We start from the raw sequence: 18,694 nt of genomic DNA on the forward strand, positions 1-18,694 counted from the left end.
GAAACTCTACATACTCTGTATAGAAAGTTTGTGTAGGATGTCTTTAGAGTCATTACCTCTGGTTCATAGCTTTGGGTGTACTGCTAAATATCGTCTCAGAATAATTTTTATGAAGAAGCAGTAAATACTGGGGGGCATTGGCTTGGACAGGGCATGGTGTCTCCATTCCTTCTGAGTAACGGAGAAAGCAGAGCAGAGAAGCCAAAGACAAGAACCACCTGTGTTCTGGGTAAGACTGGAGTTCCAGCTCCCGAGGCCTGCTATTTATTATTATTTTTCTCTTAAATACATAGTCAGCTTGGAAAAGAAAGACCCAGGGCATTGTAGAAGAGGCTGCTTGCTTGTGTATTAGTCTAGGTTAGAATGCATGCGTGTGTGCTAAGTTGCTTCAGTCATACCTGATGCTTCGCAACCCTATGGACTATAGCCCTCCAGGCTCCTCTGTCCATGGGATTTTTCAGGCAAGAATAGTGGAGTGGGTGGCCATGCCCTCCTCTGGGGGATCTTCCCAACCCACGCATCAAACTCATGTCTCTTATTTCTCCTACATTGGCAGCCAGGTTCTTTATCTTAGAGCCCCTAGGTTAGAATGTTCTTAGGCAAATTAAAAACTATTCTCAAATGTGTAAAATATGGTAAGATTATAACAGGCCTATCTCATGTAATTTCAAAATAAACATATATAAAGATACTACTTAGAATTAAGCAGATATCCAGAGTATTGAACAAGAAGCACACAGCATTTCCAGGTGAGGAGCCCACTGTAGGCGATGCGGTCCGAGGACTGTGAGACTGTTTTCGCCTTTGCAATGACTTGAGTGTTTCTGCTAGAGATGGAGAGAGGAAGGAGGAGAACAGAGAGAACTCGGGCACAGCAGTGAGCTCTTGTGCTTCCTGGAGACTGCAGTGGCCCCGTGGAGGATGTTCTGCCCTATCCTGTGGATCTCTGTAAGAATCTCATTCCTTTCCAAAAACGGTCACAGAAAAACTGCCTTAGACTGCTGCAGGTGTAGCCTTAGGGCTTGTGTATTTGAAGGGCACCGAGTTGACTTTTCCCTTTCTTCTTCTACAGTGAGCACTTAATTATTTTCAGGGCTGCTACTGAGTAAGCTGTCTGACCTTAGGCAACTCACTTAGCCTGTCTGGGCCCCAGCTCTCTTGTCTGATGAATAAGGAATGAGATTAGATATTTTATTATGTTCTTTCAAAAGCAGCTCCTGTTTCTTTCTTTGTACACGTGAGAAAAGGAGGTAAGGTAGAATGGTAATGGACCATTATACTTGGGAAAGTTGCACAACTAGCTATTTCGTAACTTATTAATAGACCTTAGGTATTTTCTCAAGTAAATGGAAAATTAGTTGGGCCACAGAGTTGGTTAATGTTTAAAAAAAAAATTGTTGGTTACCACTATATTTACGTGATCTCAAAGTTTCTCATCACAAGAACTTGTTAATTACAAAAGGGACAGTAGAAAAACCATAAAAGTCATCAAAATTAGCATCACCAATGATGGGACAACTTGATATCATATACCTCCTAATGTGATGCTCTGAGAAGGCTGCAGCACCACTTGGGCGGTATTCCTGCCCCCCAGGGTCCACGGTTGGAATCTAATCATGAGGAAATATCAGACAAACACAAATTCAATGACATTCTACAAAATAATTGGCCTCTACTCTTCAAAAATATTGGTGTCATGAAAGACAGAGAAAGAGTGCACAATTGTTTTAGATTGAAGGAGACTAACGAAACATGACAGCTAGACACAACAGGTTGAATCTTCTACCTGGAATTATTTTCCTTTTTTTTCTTTTTTACTATAAGGGACACACATGGGACAATTAACACATTTTGAATGGTTCTAGATTAGTAATTTTGTGTTTTTGATAAGTGTACTGTTCATGTGTAAGAGAAGAAAATGCCTTTGATTTTAGAAAGGACATGCCGAAATGGTCTTCCCCAGTGACTCAGCAGGTAGAGAATTCGCCTGCCGATGCAGGAGACTCAAGAGACGTGGATTCAGTCCCTGAGTTCGGAAGAGCCCCTGGAGAAGGAAATGGCAACCAACTCCAGTATTCTTGCCTGGGAAATCCCATGGACAGATGAGCCTTGCTAAAAGAGTCGGACAGGACTTAGCAATTAAACAACAGTGAAATATTTAGAGATAAAAGGCATTATGTCTGGAACATATTATAAAATAGTTCAGGAAAACTAAAGAGCTTGATAAAACAAATGTAAAATATTAACATCTGAGGAGTTTGAGTGAAAAAAATATTAGAATTCTTTATACCATTCTTGCCATTTTTACGTCTGAGTTATTTCAGAAGTAATAAAATTTAGAGATGGTGCCTTTAGCTGAAGAGAACTAACAGAATTGGAGGAAAATGTCAGCATTCTCCTCTTCTGCCTGCTCCAGGAGCAGGGGGAGTTTGGTGCACTGATTTTAGGATGTGTAGAGTACTGAGTACATTGTACTTGAAACCATCTCTTCTTTACCTGTGACCATATTGTATTTACTTATTCATTCATTTGTTCTTTTAGTCAACAAATATTCAACACTATGTGCCAAGTTCTGTTCTGGATGCTAAATATAACAGTGAATAAGATGGACAGTGCTGCTGCTAAGTCGCTTCAGTCATGTCTGACTCTCTGCAACACCATGGACTATAGCCCCGCCCGGCTCCTCTGTCCTTGGGACTCTCCAGGCAAGAATACTGGAGTGGGCTGCCATGCCCTCCCTCCAGGGGATCTTCCTGACCCCGGGATGGAACCTGTGTCTCTTTAAGTCTCCTGTATTGGCAGATGGATTCTTTACCACTAGTGCCACTGAACAAACGAAACAAATGACTTCGTGTGTGTGTGTTAGTGGCTCAGTTGTGTCTCACTCTCTGAGATGCCATTACCTAGCCCGCCAGGCTCCTCTGCCCATGAGATTCTCCAGGCGAGAATACTGGAGTGGGTTGCCATTCTCTTCTCCAAGGGATCTTCCCTACCAAGGGATCAAACCCCAGTCTCCCTGCATTGCAGGCAGATCCTTCACCATCTGAGCCACCAAATTCTCCTAAGTCTTGTGCACAGGTGAAAGGGTATGGCAAAAGACCTGTTTAACCTGGAAGGTCAGGGGAGGACATTTTGAAGAAGTGGCATCTAGGTGAAATTTACAAGATCTACAGACAATTGGCAGGGTGTGGGTTAGTGAAAGGTAGGGAAACACCAGAGTGAAGAAGTTTGTGTGAAGGACATTAACAGGAAATAACTTGACACATTTAAAGAATTAGAAGGGGGCCAAATGTTTAGAACATAGTGAGTGGATTCTAATATGTACAATAGAAATGTAATGGAGCATTATAAGCAGAAAATGATATGAACTGATTTACATTGTTTTGAAAGATCACTGCCTACTCTGTGAGAATGGCTTGGAGAGAGGCATGGACACAAGAAAGGAGTGAGGAAAATTCCACGGATGTCCAGGGGAGAGATGATGGAGGTTTGGACACAAGTTGAATAAAGACAGTAGAGCAAGACGATGGGCTGATTTAGATATAATCTGGAGACTGAATTGACTGGATACAGGAATTGAGGTAGAAATAGTACATGTGTGATATACAAGTATCTGCCTTAGATGACCCAAATGGTGAAACAATGGCCTGATCAAGAAACAAACGGGATATAACACATACAAAGGAGAAGGTAATATATTCAGTTTTGCACAGATTTTTAGTATCTGTGCATACTCAATGGTTCAGTAGGCAGCTGATACTAAGAAGAGTGGTTGGGGGTGAAGATAAGAGTTTTATGAATCATTCATCCTTCATTTCACAGTTTCCAAAGAATATATATTAATAGTATTGTTTTTATATAGGTTTAGCAATTTCTTCAAATGTATTGCTCCCCAAAGCCTTGGAAACCAGGCTCCTTTGCTTCTTATTTTCAAATTGTACTTTGCACAGCACCTCTCATAAAACACCTGTTTAGGAAGGGCTAAATGAGTGAAGTAACAGCCTAAGGTCTTTGGGAAACATAGAAGGTATTAAAGCACTATGTTATTTGAAAAAACAGGGAAAGATGAGTGGGTTTGAAAACAGATATAGAACAGCTTGATCGTTTTGAAGCTATGACAAATCTTACAGCAATTCTTCAAAAATTGACAAAGGCTTCCTGGGTCTTTGGGACTGTCCAGGTGACCTTGCAGGAGAAAGTAAAAGCCAGAGCCAAGCCTGTTTCTTCCTAGTGCAGTTGCTCTCCTTTCACGCAGGTACCTCTGTGATTCTATTAGCCATCTGAAGGTACTTAAACTGCATCTTAGCCAGTGTTTTAGAAACTTGGAGAATTTGTATCATTCATATTTATTTAACTCACTGTAACATAACTTGCTTATTCCTAAAATTCTTTAAATATCCTGATAATATCTTAGCCTACTTATTAGTTTTGTCACAGTGTTAATAGTGGATAATATTTATCTCCTTTATACAAACTCGTCAAACATTCACTGAGTTTTTAACTTCTTGCCCTTGTAGTTCAACATACCCATATTTATCCACTCATATTCTGATCTCCTACTTTTATCCTCAGTCTTTCGTCTTCTTTTTCCTTGGTCATTTGGGATATGACTTTGATTTAATCTAATTTTATGCTGGTAATTTAAATATTTGTTTTAATCTCATAAAATAGCTTCCTGAACTGCCATAAAAATTATCATAAATTGAGGGGATTAATATCAACAGAAATTTACTCTTATTGTTTTGGAGGCCACAAGTCTGAAATCAAAATGTTGGCAGGGTTGGTTCCTGCTGGAGTCTCTGAGGGAAATTCACTGCATGCCTCCCTTCCAGTTTCTGGATGGCTGCTGGCAGTCCTTGGTGTCCCTCGGCTTATAGACATCACTCCCAATCTCTGCCTTGTCTTCACATCACTTTTTCCTCTGTGTGTCATCTCCCTTTCTCTTCTCTTATATAGAAACTTATTTCATTTACAGCTCATCCTAACACACGATGATTTCATCTTGAGATCCTTAACTTATATCTGCAAAAACCTATTTTCCGAATAAGATCACATTCACAGATTTTAGTTGGACATAACTTTTGCAGGGATTGAGGGCAGTGGAGGGATGAGGGATGGGTGGGGGTGAGGCACCCTTCAACTCACTATAATCTCACAGTACTAATTTTAAATTTTTCTCCAAATTTTTCCATCCTTTTCTTTTTTTGTTGGAGTTATCAGAAGACTGCGCATTGTTAGGGTAGACAGGTAGTCAATGGATAGGGAATTAGAAGGGAAACATTACCTTAACACAGCAAAGTATATTCAGTGGCTTGTAACTTTCCTACAATGAAATGCATGGTCTTCCTGAGAGAGGGTACTTCTAGCCAATGAAAGTTTCCCCAATAACCTACATGAGTGATTGTCTGGAATATTATAAAATATTCTTGATACAGAATAAGAACTTAGTAATTCTGATATTTAATAATTCAATTTTTAACAATACTGTTATTCAAACACCTTTCACATATATTAATGTCTCCAACCCAGTGTTTCATGAACTGCCAGCCCCATGAGAAGCATCCAGGGAAGGTTTCATTGGTTAAATAAATGTACCAGAAGTGCTGCTTATATGATACAGCAAAGTGACAAATTTCCGTAGTTTAGCTCATCCTGCAACTCTGTCTCATAGTGTCTCAACAAATGTAATGTTTGCATTATGTGCTTTAAGAGAGTTAAATATGTGATGTACTTAGAACCATGTCTGGCACATGGGAAGTGCAAAATACACACTTTTTTCCTGGGCTAAGGTGGTTCTAACATATTGCTGATATTTTTTATATTCTTTTCCTTAGGATGTCTATCATGTCCACAGAATTTACTGTTCTTGGGGCAACTGATCAACTAGAGCAGCACATCTTCATTATTAGGTCATATTGGGCTTCCCTTTTTTATTTACTTATATCAGGAGCTTTACTAGCTACTGTAAGGCATTTTTATCCTGAACTGATAGCTTTAACAATTAGTAGCCAGGACCCAGGGCCACTTCAGAAATCTATAGCTTACAGACTGAAATTCTACAGATACAAGTAACCTCACTCAGTGCTATCTTTTTTCATGTTTCACAGCTCAAAAAGCAGTCTATATGTTTTAACATGTCTCATTTTGTATACTGTTCTTTCTATAAACCTTATTTTCTAAAGTTAAAACTGCTCTCAGTATGTGTAATGCTCCATAACTGACTGTGGTATCCTCATGTGGCAGCCTGACCCAAGGCTTTGGTTTTTCTAGTCTCTCTCTCCTCTAAAGCAAACGTAAACTGAGAAGAATTCTTTTCTATTTCTTTTCCCCCTCGCTAAAATTTGGATTAGGCTCCTAGCTTTGAGGAACAATGCTGAGAGCTCTTTTTTGCCTCATATATACCACCAGTGTCCAGCTTTCTTTCCCTGCTGAATTACAGATCTGCATAAGGGACCAGGTGTTAACTCTGCAACTCTCACCTTTACTAATGGCATGAGAAGTTGAATACAAACTTGGCTAAGGTTTCGTTTTATTCACAGCTTTAAGAAATCAGTATTTTAAGAATCCACTTGCACCAGACACTCTACCACACATACCCCTTGGGTGTTACATGCTAGCTTAACAGCTGAACAACAAACAGGAATGCAGGGGGATTCCAGGATTGAGGCTTCTCAGACTTCACGTCAACCCTGGTAGAGGCTTTTTAAAGCAAATATCTTTTGTGACATTTCTGAGAGGTCATCTTCAGGTTTCACTTATACTCAGGTGACTTTATGTCCACAACTACACAAAGCACCTAATTATTTTTTGTACAAAATTTTTAAAATGCTTATTTTGTTCTAGAAACTTGACTTATTGTATCTATTTACCATCATTAGTTATCTCTTCGACTCTTGAAACCGTATGAACTTTAGCCCTCCAGGCTCCTCTGTCCATGGAATTCTCCAGGCAAGAATACTGGAGTGGGTTGTCATGCTCTCCTCCAGAGCCCTCCTTCCTGACCCAGAGATCGAACTTGTGTCTCCTGAATTAGTACACGTATTCTTTACCACTAGTGCCACGTGGGAAGCCTGCCTCTTCAAAGCTACTCAAAGTTAAATATACTATATACACACTCTACCATGGAAACCTTTCATATGATGTGTTTTGTTCCCTTCCTTGCTGTATTTCTTTTTCAATAGACTACTCAGATTTATCAATCCCTTGTCATATATGTGGTTGCCAAATCTGTCACCATCTTGGCCACCCTGCTATGAACACACTCAAATTTTTAAGAGTTGAGCACAAGCATTTCAGGATTGGCTAACTTGCTCATTCAAATCTTTTCCTATTCAGAGCTCTGTCTTTCTATCCAAAGCTCCATCTTCCCCAGTTAATTTTCCCTCTTTTTCTTCATCATTCTTCCCTATAGGGAAGTTCTCTAAGAACTTTATTTCCTCACCTCTTCTTTAGTTATTACAGTCTCACCAATAATCCCCACAGGTCCCCACATTCATTCATTCGACAGATCTTAACATATATATATGGAATCTAGAAAAATGGTACTGATGAACCTATTTGCAGGACAGGAATAGACACAGACGTAGAGGACAGACTTGTGGATATAGCATGGGAAGAAGAGGGTGGGACAAATTTGAGAGAATAGCCCTGACATATATGCACTATCATATGTAAAATAGATAGCCGGTGGAAAGCCGCTGCAGAGCAAGGGGACTCAGCCTGGTGCTCTGTGACGCCAGGGGCGGTGGTAACACCAGAGGGGTGGGACGTGGGGGTGGGCTGGGCGGAAGACGTACGAGAGAGGGGACATCTGTATACTTACGGCTGATTGATGTTGTTGCATGGCAGAAACCAGCACAGCGTTTTAAGCAATTATCCTCCAATTAAAAATAAGTTTGAAAAAAAAAAAAACAGTATTTATTGAGGGCCTGCTGCAGGATAAGCATTGTTCAAATTACTGGGGATACACAGCAGTGAAAAAAAAAAGTCTGTGCCCTTCTGGAACTCACATGGTAGTGGGGACAGTGGATAATAGATAAAAATAAATTATACAGTGTACTAGAAGAAAGGCCAAAAAGGCAAAATGGCTGTCTGAAGAGGCCTTACAAATAGCTGTGAAAAGAAGAGAAGCAAAAGGCAAAGGAGAACAGGGAAGATATACCCATCTCAATGCAGAGTTTCAAAGAATAGCAAGGACAGATAAGAAAGCCTTCCTAAGTGATCAATGCAAAGAAATAGAGGAAAACAATAGAATGGGAAAGACTAGAGATCTCTTCAAGAAAATTAGACACCAAGGGAACATTTCATGCAAAGATGGGCACAATAAAGGACAGAAATGGTAGGGACCTAACAGAAGCAGAAGATATTAGGAAGAGGTGGCAAGAATACACAGAAGAACTATACAAAAAAGATCTTCATGACCCAGATAACCATGATGGTGTGATCACTCACCTAGGGCCAGACATCCTGGAATGCAAAGTCAAGTGGGCCTTAGGAAGCATCACTACGAACAAAGCTAGTGGAGGTGATGGAATTCCAGATGAGCTATTTCAAATCCTAAATGATGATGCTGTGAAAGTGCTGCACTCAATATGTCAGCAAATTTGGAAAACTCAGCAGTGGCCACAGGACTGGAAAAGGTCAGTTTTCATTCCAATCCCAAAGAAAGGCAATGCCAAAGAATGCTCAAACTACCACACAATTGCACTCATCTCACACGCTAGCAAAGTAATGCCCCACATTCTCCAATATAAACTTCAACAGTGTGTGAACCAAGAACTTCAAGCTGGATTTAGAAAAGGCAGAGGAACCAGAGATCAAATTGCCAACATCCACTGGATCATAGAAAAAGCCAGAGAATTCCAGAAAAACATCTACTTCTGCTTTATTGACTACACCAAAGCCCTTGACTGTGTGGATCACCATAAACTGTGGAAAATTGTGAAAAAGATGGGAATACCAGACCACCTGACCTGCCTCTTGAGAAATCTGTATGCAGGTCAAGAAGCAACAGTTAGAACAGGACATGGAACAACAGACTGGTTCCAAATTGGGAAAGGAGTATGTCAAGGCTGTATATTGTCACCCTGCTTATCTAACTTACATGCAGAGTACATCATGCTGTGCTGGATGAACTGCAAGCTGGAATCAGGACTGCCAGGAGAAATGTCAATAACCTTTGGTATGCACATGACACTATGCTTATGGCAGAAAGCAAAGGGGAACAAAAGAGCCTCTTGAAAATGAAAAAGGAGAGAGAAAAAGTTGGCTTAAAACTCAACTTTCAAAAAACAAAGATCATGGCATACAGTCTCATCACTTCTGGCAAATATATGGGGAAGCAATGGTAATGGTTATAGACTTGATTTTCATGGGCTCCAAAATCACTGCAGATGGAGACTGCAGCCATGAAATTAAAAGATGCTTGCTTCTTGGAAGCAAAGCTGTGATGAACCTAGACAGCATATTAAAAACCAGAAACATCACTTTGCCGACAAAGTGTCTGTATAGTCAAAGCTATGGTTTTTCCAGTACTCGTGTATGGATGCGGAGAAGGCAATGGCAACTCACTCCAGTACTCTTACCTGGAAAATCTCATGGATGGAGAAGCCTGGTAGGCTGTAGTCCATGGGGTCACAAAGAGTCGGACATGACTGAGCGACTTCACTTTCGCTTTTCACTTTCATGCATTGGAGAAGGAAATGGCAACCCACTCTAGTATTCTTGCCTGGAGAATCCCAGGGATGGGGGAGCCTGGTGGGCTGCTGTCTATAGGGTCGCACAGAGTCGGACACGATTGAAGCAATTTAGTAGCAGCAGCAGCATGTATGGATGTTAGAGTTGGACTATAAAGAAAGCTGAGCGCTGAAGAATTGATGCTTTTGAACTGTGGTGTTGGAGAAGACTCTTGAGAGTCCCTTGGACTACAAGGAGATCAAACCAGTCAATCCTAAAAAGAAATCAGTCCTGAATATTCATTGGAAGGACTGATATTGAAGCTGAAGTTCCAATATTTTCGCCACCTGATGCGAAGAACTGACTCATTGGAAAGGACCCTGATGCTGGGAAAGGTTGAAGGCAGGAGGAGAAGGGGATGACAGAGGATGAGATGGTTGGATGGCATCACCAACTTGATGGGCATGAGTTTGAGCAAGCTCCAGGAGTTGGTGATGGACAGGGAATCCTGGTGTGCTGCAGTCTATGGGGTCGCAAAGAGTCGGACACGACTGAGTGACTGAACTGAACTGATACTAGAAGTTGGTGAGTGTCCTGGAAAAGTAATTTAACAGTATAATGCTACTCAGGCGTTCTGCGAGTGGTTTATGACTTTAACTGAGGTGGTCATATGATGAACAAAACTAGAGATTTGTTTTTCTTCCTTTTGGTTGTTTAGTAGAGAGCTTGTTCAGCAGTTTTGAATTTTCTTCATAGTAGAATAGGCTAATATCAGCTGCTGGCTTCACAAGCTCCTGTTTCTAACAAGGTCACTTGGATGACCAGTGTTGTAGTCTCTTTGGGCTGCTGTAACAAAATACCATAGACCAAGTGTCTTATAAACCCTAGAAATGTATGGCTCATGCTTCTGGATGTTGGGAAGTTCAAGGTGATGGTGCTGACAGATTTGGTATCTGGTAATGACCTGCTCTCTGGTTCACAGAGGTGCCGTGTGTCCTCAGTTGGTGGAAAGGAATGAGGAAGGTCTGTGGGATTGCTTTTATAAGAGCACTAATCACATTCATGTGGGCTTCTTCTCAGGATCTAAGCACCTCCACAAAGCCTCAGTTCCTAGCGCCATCACATGAGGCATTAAGTTTCAACATATGAATCTGGGGGATGGTGAGGGGGTCACAAATATCTGGTCCATAGTAAACAGGGAGTTTCTACTATTATAAACTCACATAAATGCCCTGATCCATCTGAAGAGCAGGCTACTGAACTTTGACCATGGCATGGGCAGAGCTTCCATACTCATCCTCAGCAGTAGGACAGTGGGAATTGAGGGACTGTGTGCCCTCTAACTACTTCTTTGCTTGCATATCACTCCCCATCCCACCCTCCGCAATAATCTCAGGTTTTTCTGTGTACCACATGCAACAACTGGTATGTGTCCATGGCTTTTTTATGGGACATTGGGGTAGGCCTCATTGTGAAAGTAACTTGAATAAAAACTCAAGGAAATGCACAGAGGAGCCAGTGCAAAGGAAGGCACATTCATGAGGTGTGCAGTGTGAACAGAGCAGCAGAGATGGAGACAGAGAGCAGATCAGCCTGTGTGCAGCTGTGGACGACTTTAGCTTTTACTCTGGAAGAAACGGGAAGCCATTGGAAGGATTTAAACAGAGGGGAAACATGGTCTGGCTGTAATAGGATTGTTCTAGGGAGCCTGGCTGGCTATAGTCCATAGGATCGACAAGAATAGACTGAACACATGAGCACAGCAACAGTGTAGAAACAGGAAGGCCAGTCAGGGGGCTTATGCGGCAGTTCGGCAGCCTGGACCAAGATGCAGCCAGACAGGTGATATACTGGGTTGGCTAAAATGTTCATTCAGGCTTTTCTATAATATCGTATGGAAAAACCTGAAAGAGCTTTTTGGCCAACCCAGTATTATGATGGTGACCCAGAGGGACATTCTGACACATCAGATGTGAGATAGAATAGCAAGGGAATATTCTAAGATGACTGTAAGGTTTTGGGCTTAAGCAACCAGAAGATTGGAGATTTTTTTTTTTTTTTAGGGAAGTACTTACATGGAGCCTAAATTCTACTCACAACACTATCTAAGATGAGTGATTTCTGTATCTCAGTATCAACTCTTTCTTCACTAATTTGTAAGCTCTTTTGAAGTCTGATGCTCTGTCTTTAAGAGTAAGCATTTAGAATAAAGTTCACATCTTGGTAAACTAGATGCCTATAAATAATCTGAAGTCCCCTGAAATGTCAAATGATCTCATTTTCCATAACAATAAGGCCTTATTATACTCAGTTTTTCTCATTAATGGCTTTATATATTTAGATTGTGCAGTATTGAATACCGAGTAGCTGTTTATATTCACAATAAGTCTAAGTATTCCTTGTCATATCTTTGAATTTTGGGTTAGAGGAGATTTGTCCATTTACCAGATGTTAGCATTCAATTAAATAAAACCAATATTATATAATTAGTGAAGAGAGAGTGTTGATACTGAGATACAGAAATCACTCATCTTAGTGCTGTGAGTAGAATTTAGGCTCCATTTGAGTACTTTGCTAAAAAAAAAAATCCAATCTTCCAGTTGCTTAAGCCAAAAACCTTACAGTCATTTTAGAATATTCTCTTGCTATTCTATCTCACATCTGATGTGTCAGAATGTCCTGCTGGGTCACCATCATAATTCAACCAATCTGAATTCATTTCTTCAGTGACAATATATAAAATACACAATAAACCCTGTGTATTTGAGAGAAATTAGGGGAACAGATATTTGATACTGTGTCTATGAATGTTGCTGCAAGTCTAAGAAGACATGACTAGGTTCCAAAATAAAACTAGGTTAAGGATCACAAATTTAAATTAAACATTCATTAAATTCTCAACATGTTCTCTGTTGCTAGGCCATCTGTAGATGATCCTGGTAAAAGGAATTCCTGGATCCTTCATAGTGGGTCCACACAGGAACATAGTTCTTCAGGAAAATCTCTAGGCCATTACTGGGCCCAAACTCAGGGACAACTGTATGGATGATGGTACCATTGGTACAATTGTCTGATATTTTGTACTGATAACTTTTTTTTTTTAACATAAATGAGTGTGAATACCTGTGGTTGTTACAACTAAAGGCTCAGCATTAGGTAATTTCTGCCCCAGAGAATAATTACCAAATGCTTAACCTCATCTTCAGTTATACAAATGATGGATAATTAAGTGGTAGTTCAAAAATACTTTGATTTGATATCAATACCTTAAGGACAAGTGTTGATTGAGCTTGGTCTCTGCAGTGTACAAATTTCAAATGTTATTGAAAATTGAGTGGATTTTCATTTGCTCATGAACATAAATAGCCTAATCAAGGCAGAGCATAACATTTTAAAGCAATGCTAAGTTAACCTTGACAACAGAAATATATGTGTCGATACCAGTTCACTAGTACTTTTTATTCTACTGTGAACATTATGTTCCTTTTTTATTTTTTTTTTAATTTTTTTTCCTTTATTTTTATTAGTTGGAGGCTAATTACTTCACAGCATTTCAGTGGGTTTTGTCATACATTGACATGAATCAGCCATGGAGTTACATGTATTCCCCATCCCGATCCCCCCTCCCACCTCCCTCTCCACCTGATTCCTCTGGGTCTTCCCAGTGCCTTTTTTTAATTGACATACTTCTGTGGCTCTGTCCTCTCAGCCAAGTCTCAGAACTGAATAATATTCGGTAGTGATTTTCCAGTCAGTTTATAATGGTTATGCCAATAGCTTCTGTTTCTGTTAGAAAATGTCAGTATTTCAAGTTTTAACTTGGAAGAGTTAATATTTGACTATACCTTTAGTAACTCCTAATGAGAACTATCAAGTCACTAGACTAAGAGCCACATATTTGCTAATGTTCCATAAACATTAGCCTATTTGAATGCTAGGTATCATATGAAATTAACCAGAGAGACCTACCTGGCTGTGATGGTCTCTCTGAGCAATGTTCTCCATCTGTGCTAATAAGGAGTTGAAAGTATTTGAGGAAGGAGGCAAGTTAGGCCCTAAACTAAGGTATGCAGTTTGCAAATGATTCTTTCAATGAAAAAGGACTCAACATAGATTTAATATTATCTCAGTGGATGCAGATATGAATAAAAGTTCTTTCTCTTAAAAAGCTTCCTGGAATAAGGTGATGTACTAGACCAGGCTTCCTATAGTACTAGGTGGTGAATGAATTTTAGGCCAGGAAGTAAAAGGAATGGGAGGTTATAATCCCTCAATGTTCCCATTTGAGTGTCACTGTTACTCAGCTGTTTCTATTCCATTCAGGATATGCACCTACTAATAATTCTTATATTAGCATCTTAGTACAGTTGGAGGAGTATGATGTAGAAAACGTCTGTCTGTATGTGTGTGTAGCAATAGGTGGATATAGTCTCTCTATGGGCATAAATGTTTTATAGGTTAAACCATTTCACAAAATATCTTTATCAAATACTTTATTCTGACATTGCTTACATCTAGATTTAAGTCCATACTTTCCTAGGGAGACACATTCTTTTACACTCTTATCTCCTTAGGTGCCAGGCATTCAAATACCGTTTTGCCAGCTTACAAGAATTTAGGACCCAAAGGCAGTGAAAATTGATATGTAGAAAGAGTGACAACAATAAGTCATGCTACAATGTGTAGAAAACTAGAAAGCATCTTACCAGGACTTACAATGTTTGGCTGAGAGCTACATATTGGGATGTAAGAGGTTAATCAGTTTCTCTCCTGACCTGAGAAGATTCCTCGGGCCTATGGTATGGTTAATGCCATGAGACATACAGTATTTAATAGCTGTTCAGCATCTCAGAAAAAAGTGATAGTTGCTGTAGGAATATCACTGATAGATTATGGCTCTCAGGGATCCTGGGCAACAAGACATGAACATATTTCATGTTCTTTCGTGTTGTGCCAGTTTTTGTTGGAAGTCTTTGAGCAGTTAAGTGAGCAAAGATGAGTTCAATGAATAGGAGGAGGAGCTATCTACATAAATTTGCCATTTAAGTACCATTTAGTTGTGTTTTCATTGATTTCTTATTTATTCCTTCTAGAGTTAACTTATCTTTTGTTATCTTTCAGACTCTTGACTTGAATTACCTTCATTAGAAATTATGGGGAAATACCACTTCTTTTTATTACTCCATGGATAAATAGTCCCATAGAGAGAATCAAGGATGAACACTTAGGAAACAGTTTGAGGAGCAAATTCTCCTCATTACACAGAAGTAATGAGTAGAATGAAGAGTTCTCCCAAACGTGGGATAGGAGTCTTGGCACCAGATTTTCTGCCAATAGTAGTTAGGGTGCCATTTTCCTCATTCAGTTAGAGATGGCATCCTTTCCTCTCTTTAACATATATATATAACATGACCTCGAAAATCAAACAAACCAGTTACACTGCATGGCAATACAAAGTCAATTGCACAGATTATAAAATTAGTTGTATGGGCACATACTGCTACATTAAAAAAAAAAGTGTAACTTGGAACATGCAGTGGGCTAGAAGAGAACCTTGATTATCAACAAGGATACACTTCAGGGTAGGTTAAATATGGGAGGCCCCTTATGAAAAAAGTGTCATGCATGCATCAATTTATATATGAACCCAAGAATCACTGAACCCCTCCTTTCAGTTCCTCTGCGCAGTCTGTTTGGTTGGAATCTAAGCATCCCCTTAATGAGCTACTGCTATTCTTAGGTACAAGAGTATGTTAATAACCCAGATTCTTTCAAGTTCATCCTTAAGGTGAAGTCTGCCTTCTCAAGAACCAGGATGGTAGCTATCGCATTCCAGACAACAGGGTAGAATAAAGAACAAGAGAAGGGAGAAGGTGTGTGCCAGCTGCCTTCCCAGGAAAGATGCCTCATGATACTTTTGCTTACATCCCATCCCAGTAGCAAGAACTTAGTAATAGAATCTCCAGGCAAACATAGCTCAACCAAATAACTTATTACATGGATCAAGGGGAGAATAAATATTGGGAGAAAGTTTACAATCACACTTTGTTTTCTATTGCAATGGCACCTTGGCATCAGCAGGGAGAGTTTTAAAACTGTCTAAGGTGGTACCTGAAGCAGAGGGATAGATGCAGAGTAGCAGCAGTGAAGAGCCTTGACTTGAGTCACATTTCCTAGGTTTGAATCTAAGTTGTTCTCAAATATGAAGAAGAAATATGATGGGTACCTTCCTCGGAGTTTTTGTGATAATTAAATGAATATAAAGCACTGAGTATGGCATCTGATACTTTCAAACCATTTGATAATTTTAGCCTTGATTATTAAAAGTAAAGTTAGAGGTTTTTGAGCATCTAAATGCATAGATATTTTCTGTATATTCCTACAACTGAGGGATATATTTACTCTCTTTTCCAGATATTTTATTTTTGGAAATAAGCTACCATGCACATGCTTGTTTGGAAGGTGAGGGTGGTTCATAACAAATTTTATGAGTGATTTTCTTGAATTTTCAATGGGTTCTGCATATTTCATTGATGCCACCCTATACTGACTTCTTTATATCAGTTTTAATGTGAAGCGTATTACATTAAGAATTTACATGATCCCCATCTTCACTGATGTGAGAAAGTAGGAATTGTGCACCACACCAAGAGAAGGCCATCCTTGGGTGGAAGGGCTCAACGATGGCAGCATGGAGGTGTATGCTGTGTTCACCTGTAAAGGGATGGATCGCTCTGAATTGCATTAATGTCAACCAAAATGTAAAAAATCTGGCCTGTTCTTCATCTAGAAATGGTGATAGGAGACAAATGGGTGAAAGTGAAGCTTGATATTTCAACTTTGATGTGACAATTTTCTTAAAGTTATAGACAACGAAATAGCTGTGTCAAGACATGTTTTGCCAACACCTAAATGCTCTTTGCTTCTCTCTTTTTCTTTCCTTCTCTAAGCCCCTTCTCTGTTCTGTGGGTTTTCTTTTGTAACTCCACCAGACTACAGCTTTGTCCCCCCTTCTTCCACTCCTTTCTGGTCAGGTACTGCTTTACTGCTTTTATATGTCTTTTCAACTTGCTTTTGTTTGCAAGTATTTTGACTTCTGTGTATGGCTTCTCATATAGACACATCTCCTCACAAACAGCCCCTCCAGTCATATTCCCACCATGCACTTTCCTTTTCTCTGTCATCAAGTCATCGTTTGTCTTGACATTCCAATCCTCTAGTTTTATGTGTGTGCTCATGTTATGTATTTCAGCAAGACATTTTTTCTTTCATCAGTTGGAAAGAGTTGAGAGGCAAAAGTATAAAGGGAGAATGAAGTGCTTTATAAAACTAGTTTTTTTGAGGATCAGAAATTTTAGTCGGGAAAAGCCAGTGTTCATGTCTTTCCATTAAGAAAATAAACAGGAACAAAATCCCAACTTTATCTCCAAATATGAGAACAGAATTTAGTTCATATTGCTTTGAAGGATGACTGTTCATCTGCTTGTGCAGGGCATTCTGGCCTTAATTTCTGTCATTAGCCAGAGAATGTAAGGGCTATTTATGCGACATGTAAGGAGTACATGATGACCGAATAAAGTATGTTTTCTTACAGATTTTTAAAAATGAACCTGTAAGCCCCAATGGAATAATAAAATATAGTACTAGAAGACCCTTACAAGTCATTTAGTATAGAACTTTCATTTTATAGGTGAGAAGAATGTGGCCCATAGGGGTTAAGAGAACTGTACAAGGTCACACAGTTAAGTTGATGATGGGTTTTTCCATCACTGGGGTGTTTTTATGTGCACGGCTCTGAGTAGTGCCCCAGTAATGGGATGGTTTTCAGTAAGGAAACTATTAAAGTGGTTTGTGTCCGAACAGTAAAATAAAATGACCTATTTTTGCTCCCTTTACAGTTCTGAAATCTACAGCATTGCCATTCGTTTATCTTATGATGGACACCGGGAGACTAAAAAATTTCTATCATTGCAAAGCTCTGGAAAATAGGCCAGAGATCCCAGTCTCCAAGAGGGCACACTTTTCCAGGGTGACAGACATAATTGTAGCTGCCTAGACACTGGGAACTGTTAAAAATATGATGTATGGCATTTCCCATGGGTTTTTTCCCTTTCTTATACTTCAGTTTCTCTACTGTTTAAGGTTTATAAAGTTCCACCATTCCCAGATGAGTGATTCTCAGAACCACTGAAAATATAATTGAAAATACTTTATAACCCCAAGGAGCAACAGGTAGAGATGTTAATATGAAATGTGCTCTGAAACACCAGAGACGGAACAGATGTCCAGCTTGAACTGAGTTTTCCTTTCAGAAGAGGCAGGTGAGGGCAAAGAAGAGGTTAGCTCCTCTCCTACCATTAAAAAAAAATCTAAGTATAGGAGGCGAACACCCTGAATCTTACTTTTGGTTATGTATTTCAGTAAAGATTTTCTATACCATCTGAGCCACCAGGGAAGTTCTATAAGATTTGTATGAAACAAAGAAGATACATGGATGGCGTTTATTATTTTTTTCCATGAAACATGATTTAAGCTTCTTCACAAGTGAAATTATATATAAAAGAGTAACTGTCTCTAAAATAGCTTTAACTAAAAAAGGCTGTCTGGAGGGAGGAGATGCCATTTGACTAGAAGTGACGACATGAATTTAGTAGGAGCCTTTCAGAGCAAAAAAAGTTGATTGTTTTGAGTCTTAGCTGACAAGCTTACAAGATAAAAATGTGAAGCTTTTACCATAGAGGGTCTAGTTAAAAATGGATTACTATGCCATCAATAGGAAATTTTTGCTAGTTATTTGAGATTCTGTCACCTTAGATAGTAACTTAGATATTAACCTTTTTTCCCGTCAAACTACAAAAACTAGTCCCTGTTTGGAAGTTCCTATGAAGAACATGAAAACCGAATAATGGGTGTTTAAACGTTGTGAACCTGACTACCGCTGATTGAATTGAAACAGCAGTTCTGCTGCTTTCAAGCCCCTCTGCCATCATCACTAGTCTGTAATGAAATCACGGCTGTG

At 39.5% G+C, this 18,694-nt stretch overlaps 1 protein-coding gene across 3 annotated transcripts in view; it reads left to right on the forward strand.

Moving 5' to 3' along the window:
• The window catches only part of VAV3 (vav guanine nucleotide exchange factor 3), a 439,383-nt gene that overhangs the window by 398,306 nt on the left and 22,383 nt on the right, over positions 1-18,694 (forward strand). The window contains exon 26 of one of the 3 annotated variants that reach the window (XM_070467720.1): positions 16,626-16,709. The exons of the other annotated variants lie outside the window; for them this stretch is intronic. Within the exon in view, the coding sequence (XP_070323821.1) occupies positions 16,626-16,709 (84 nt within the window). The remainder of the gene's footprint in view (positions 1-16,625; positions 16,710-18,694) is intronic. 3 annotated transcript variants of the gene reach the window in all.

The sequence above is a fragment of the Odocoileus virginianus genome, chromosome 5, assembly GCF_023699985.2.
Source record: "Odocoileus virginianus isolate 20LAN1187 ecotype Illinois chromosome 5, Ovbor_1.2, whole genome shotgun sequence".
Classification (NCBI taxonomy): domain Eukaryota; kingdom Metazoa; phylum Chordata; class Mammalia; order Artiodactyla; family Cervidae; genus Odocoileus; species Odocoileus virginianus.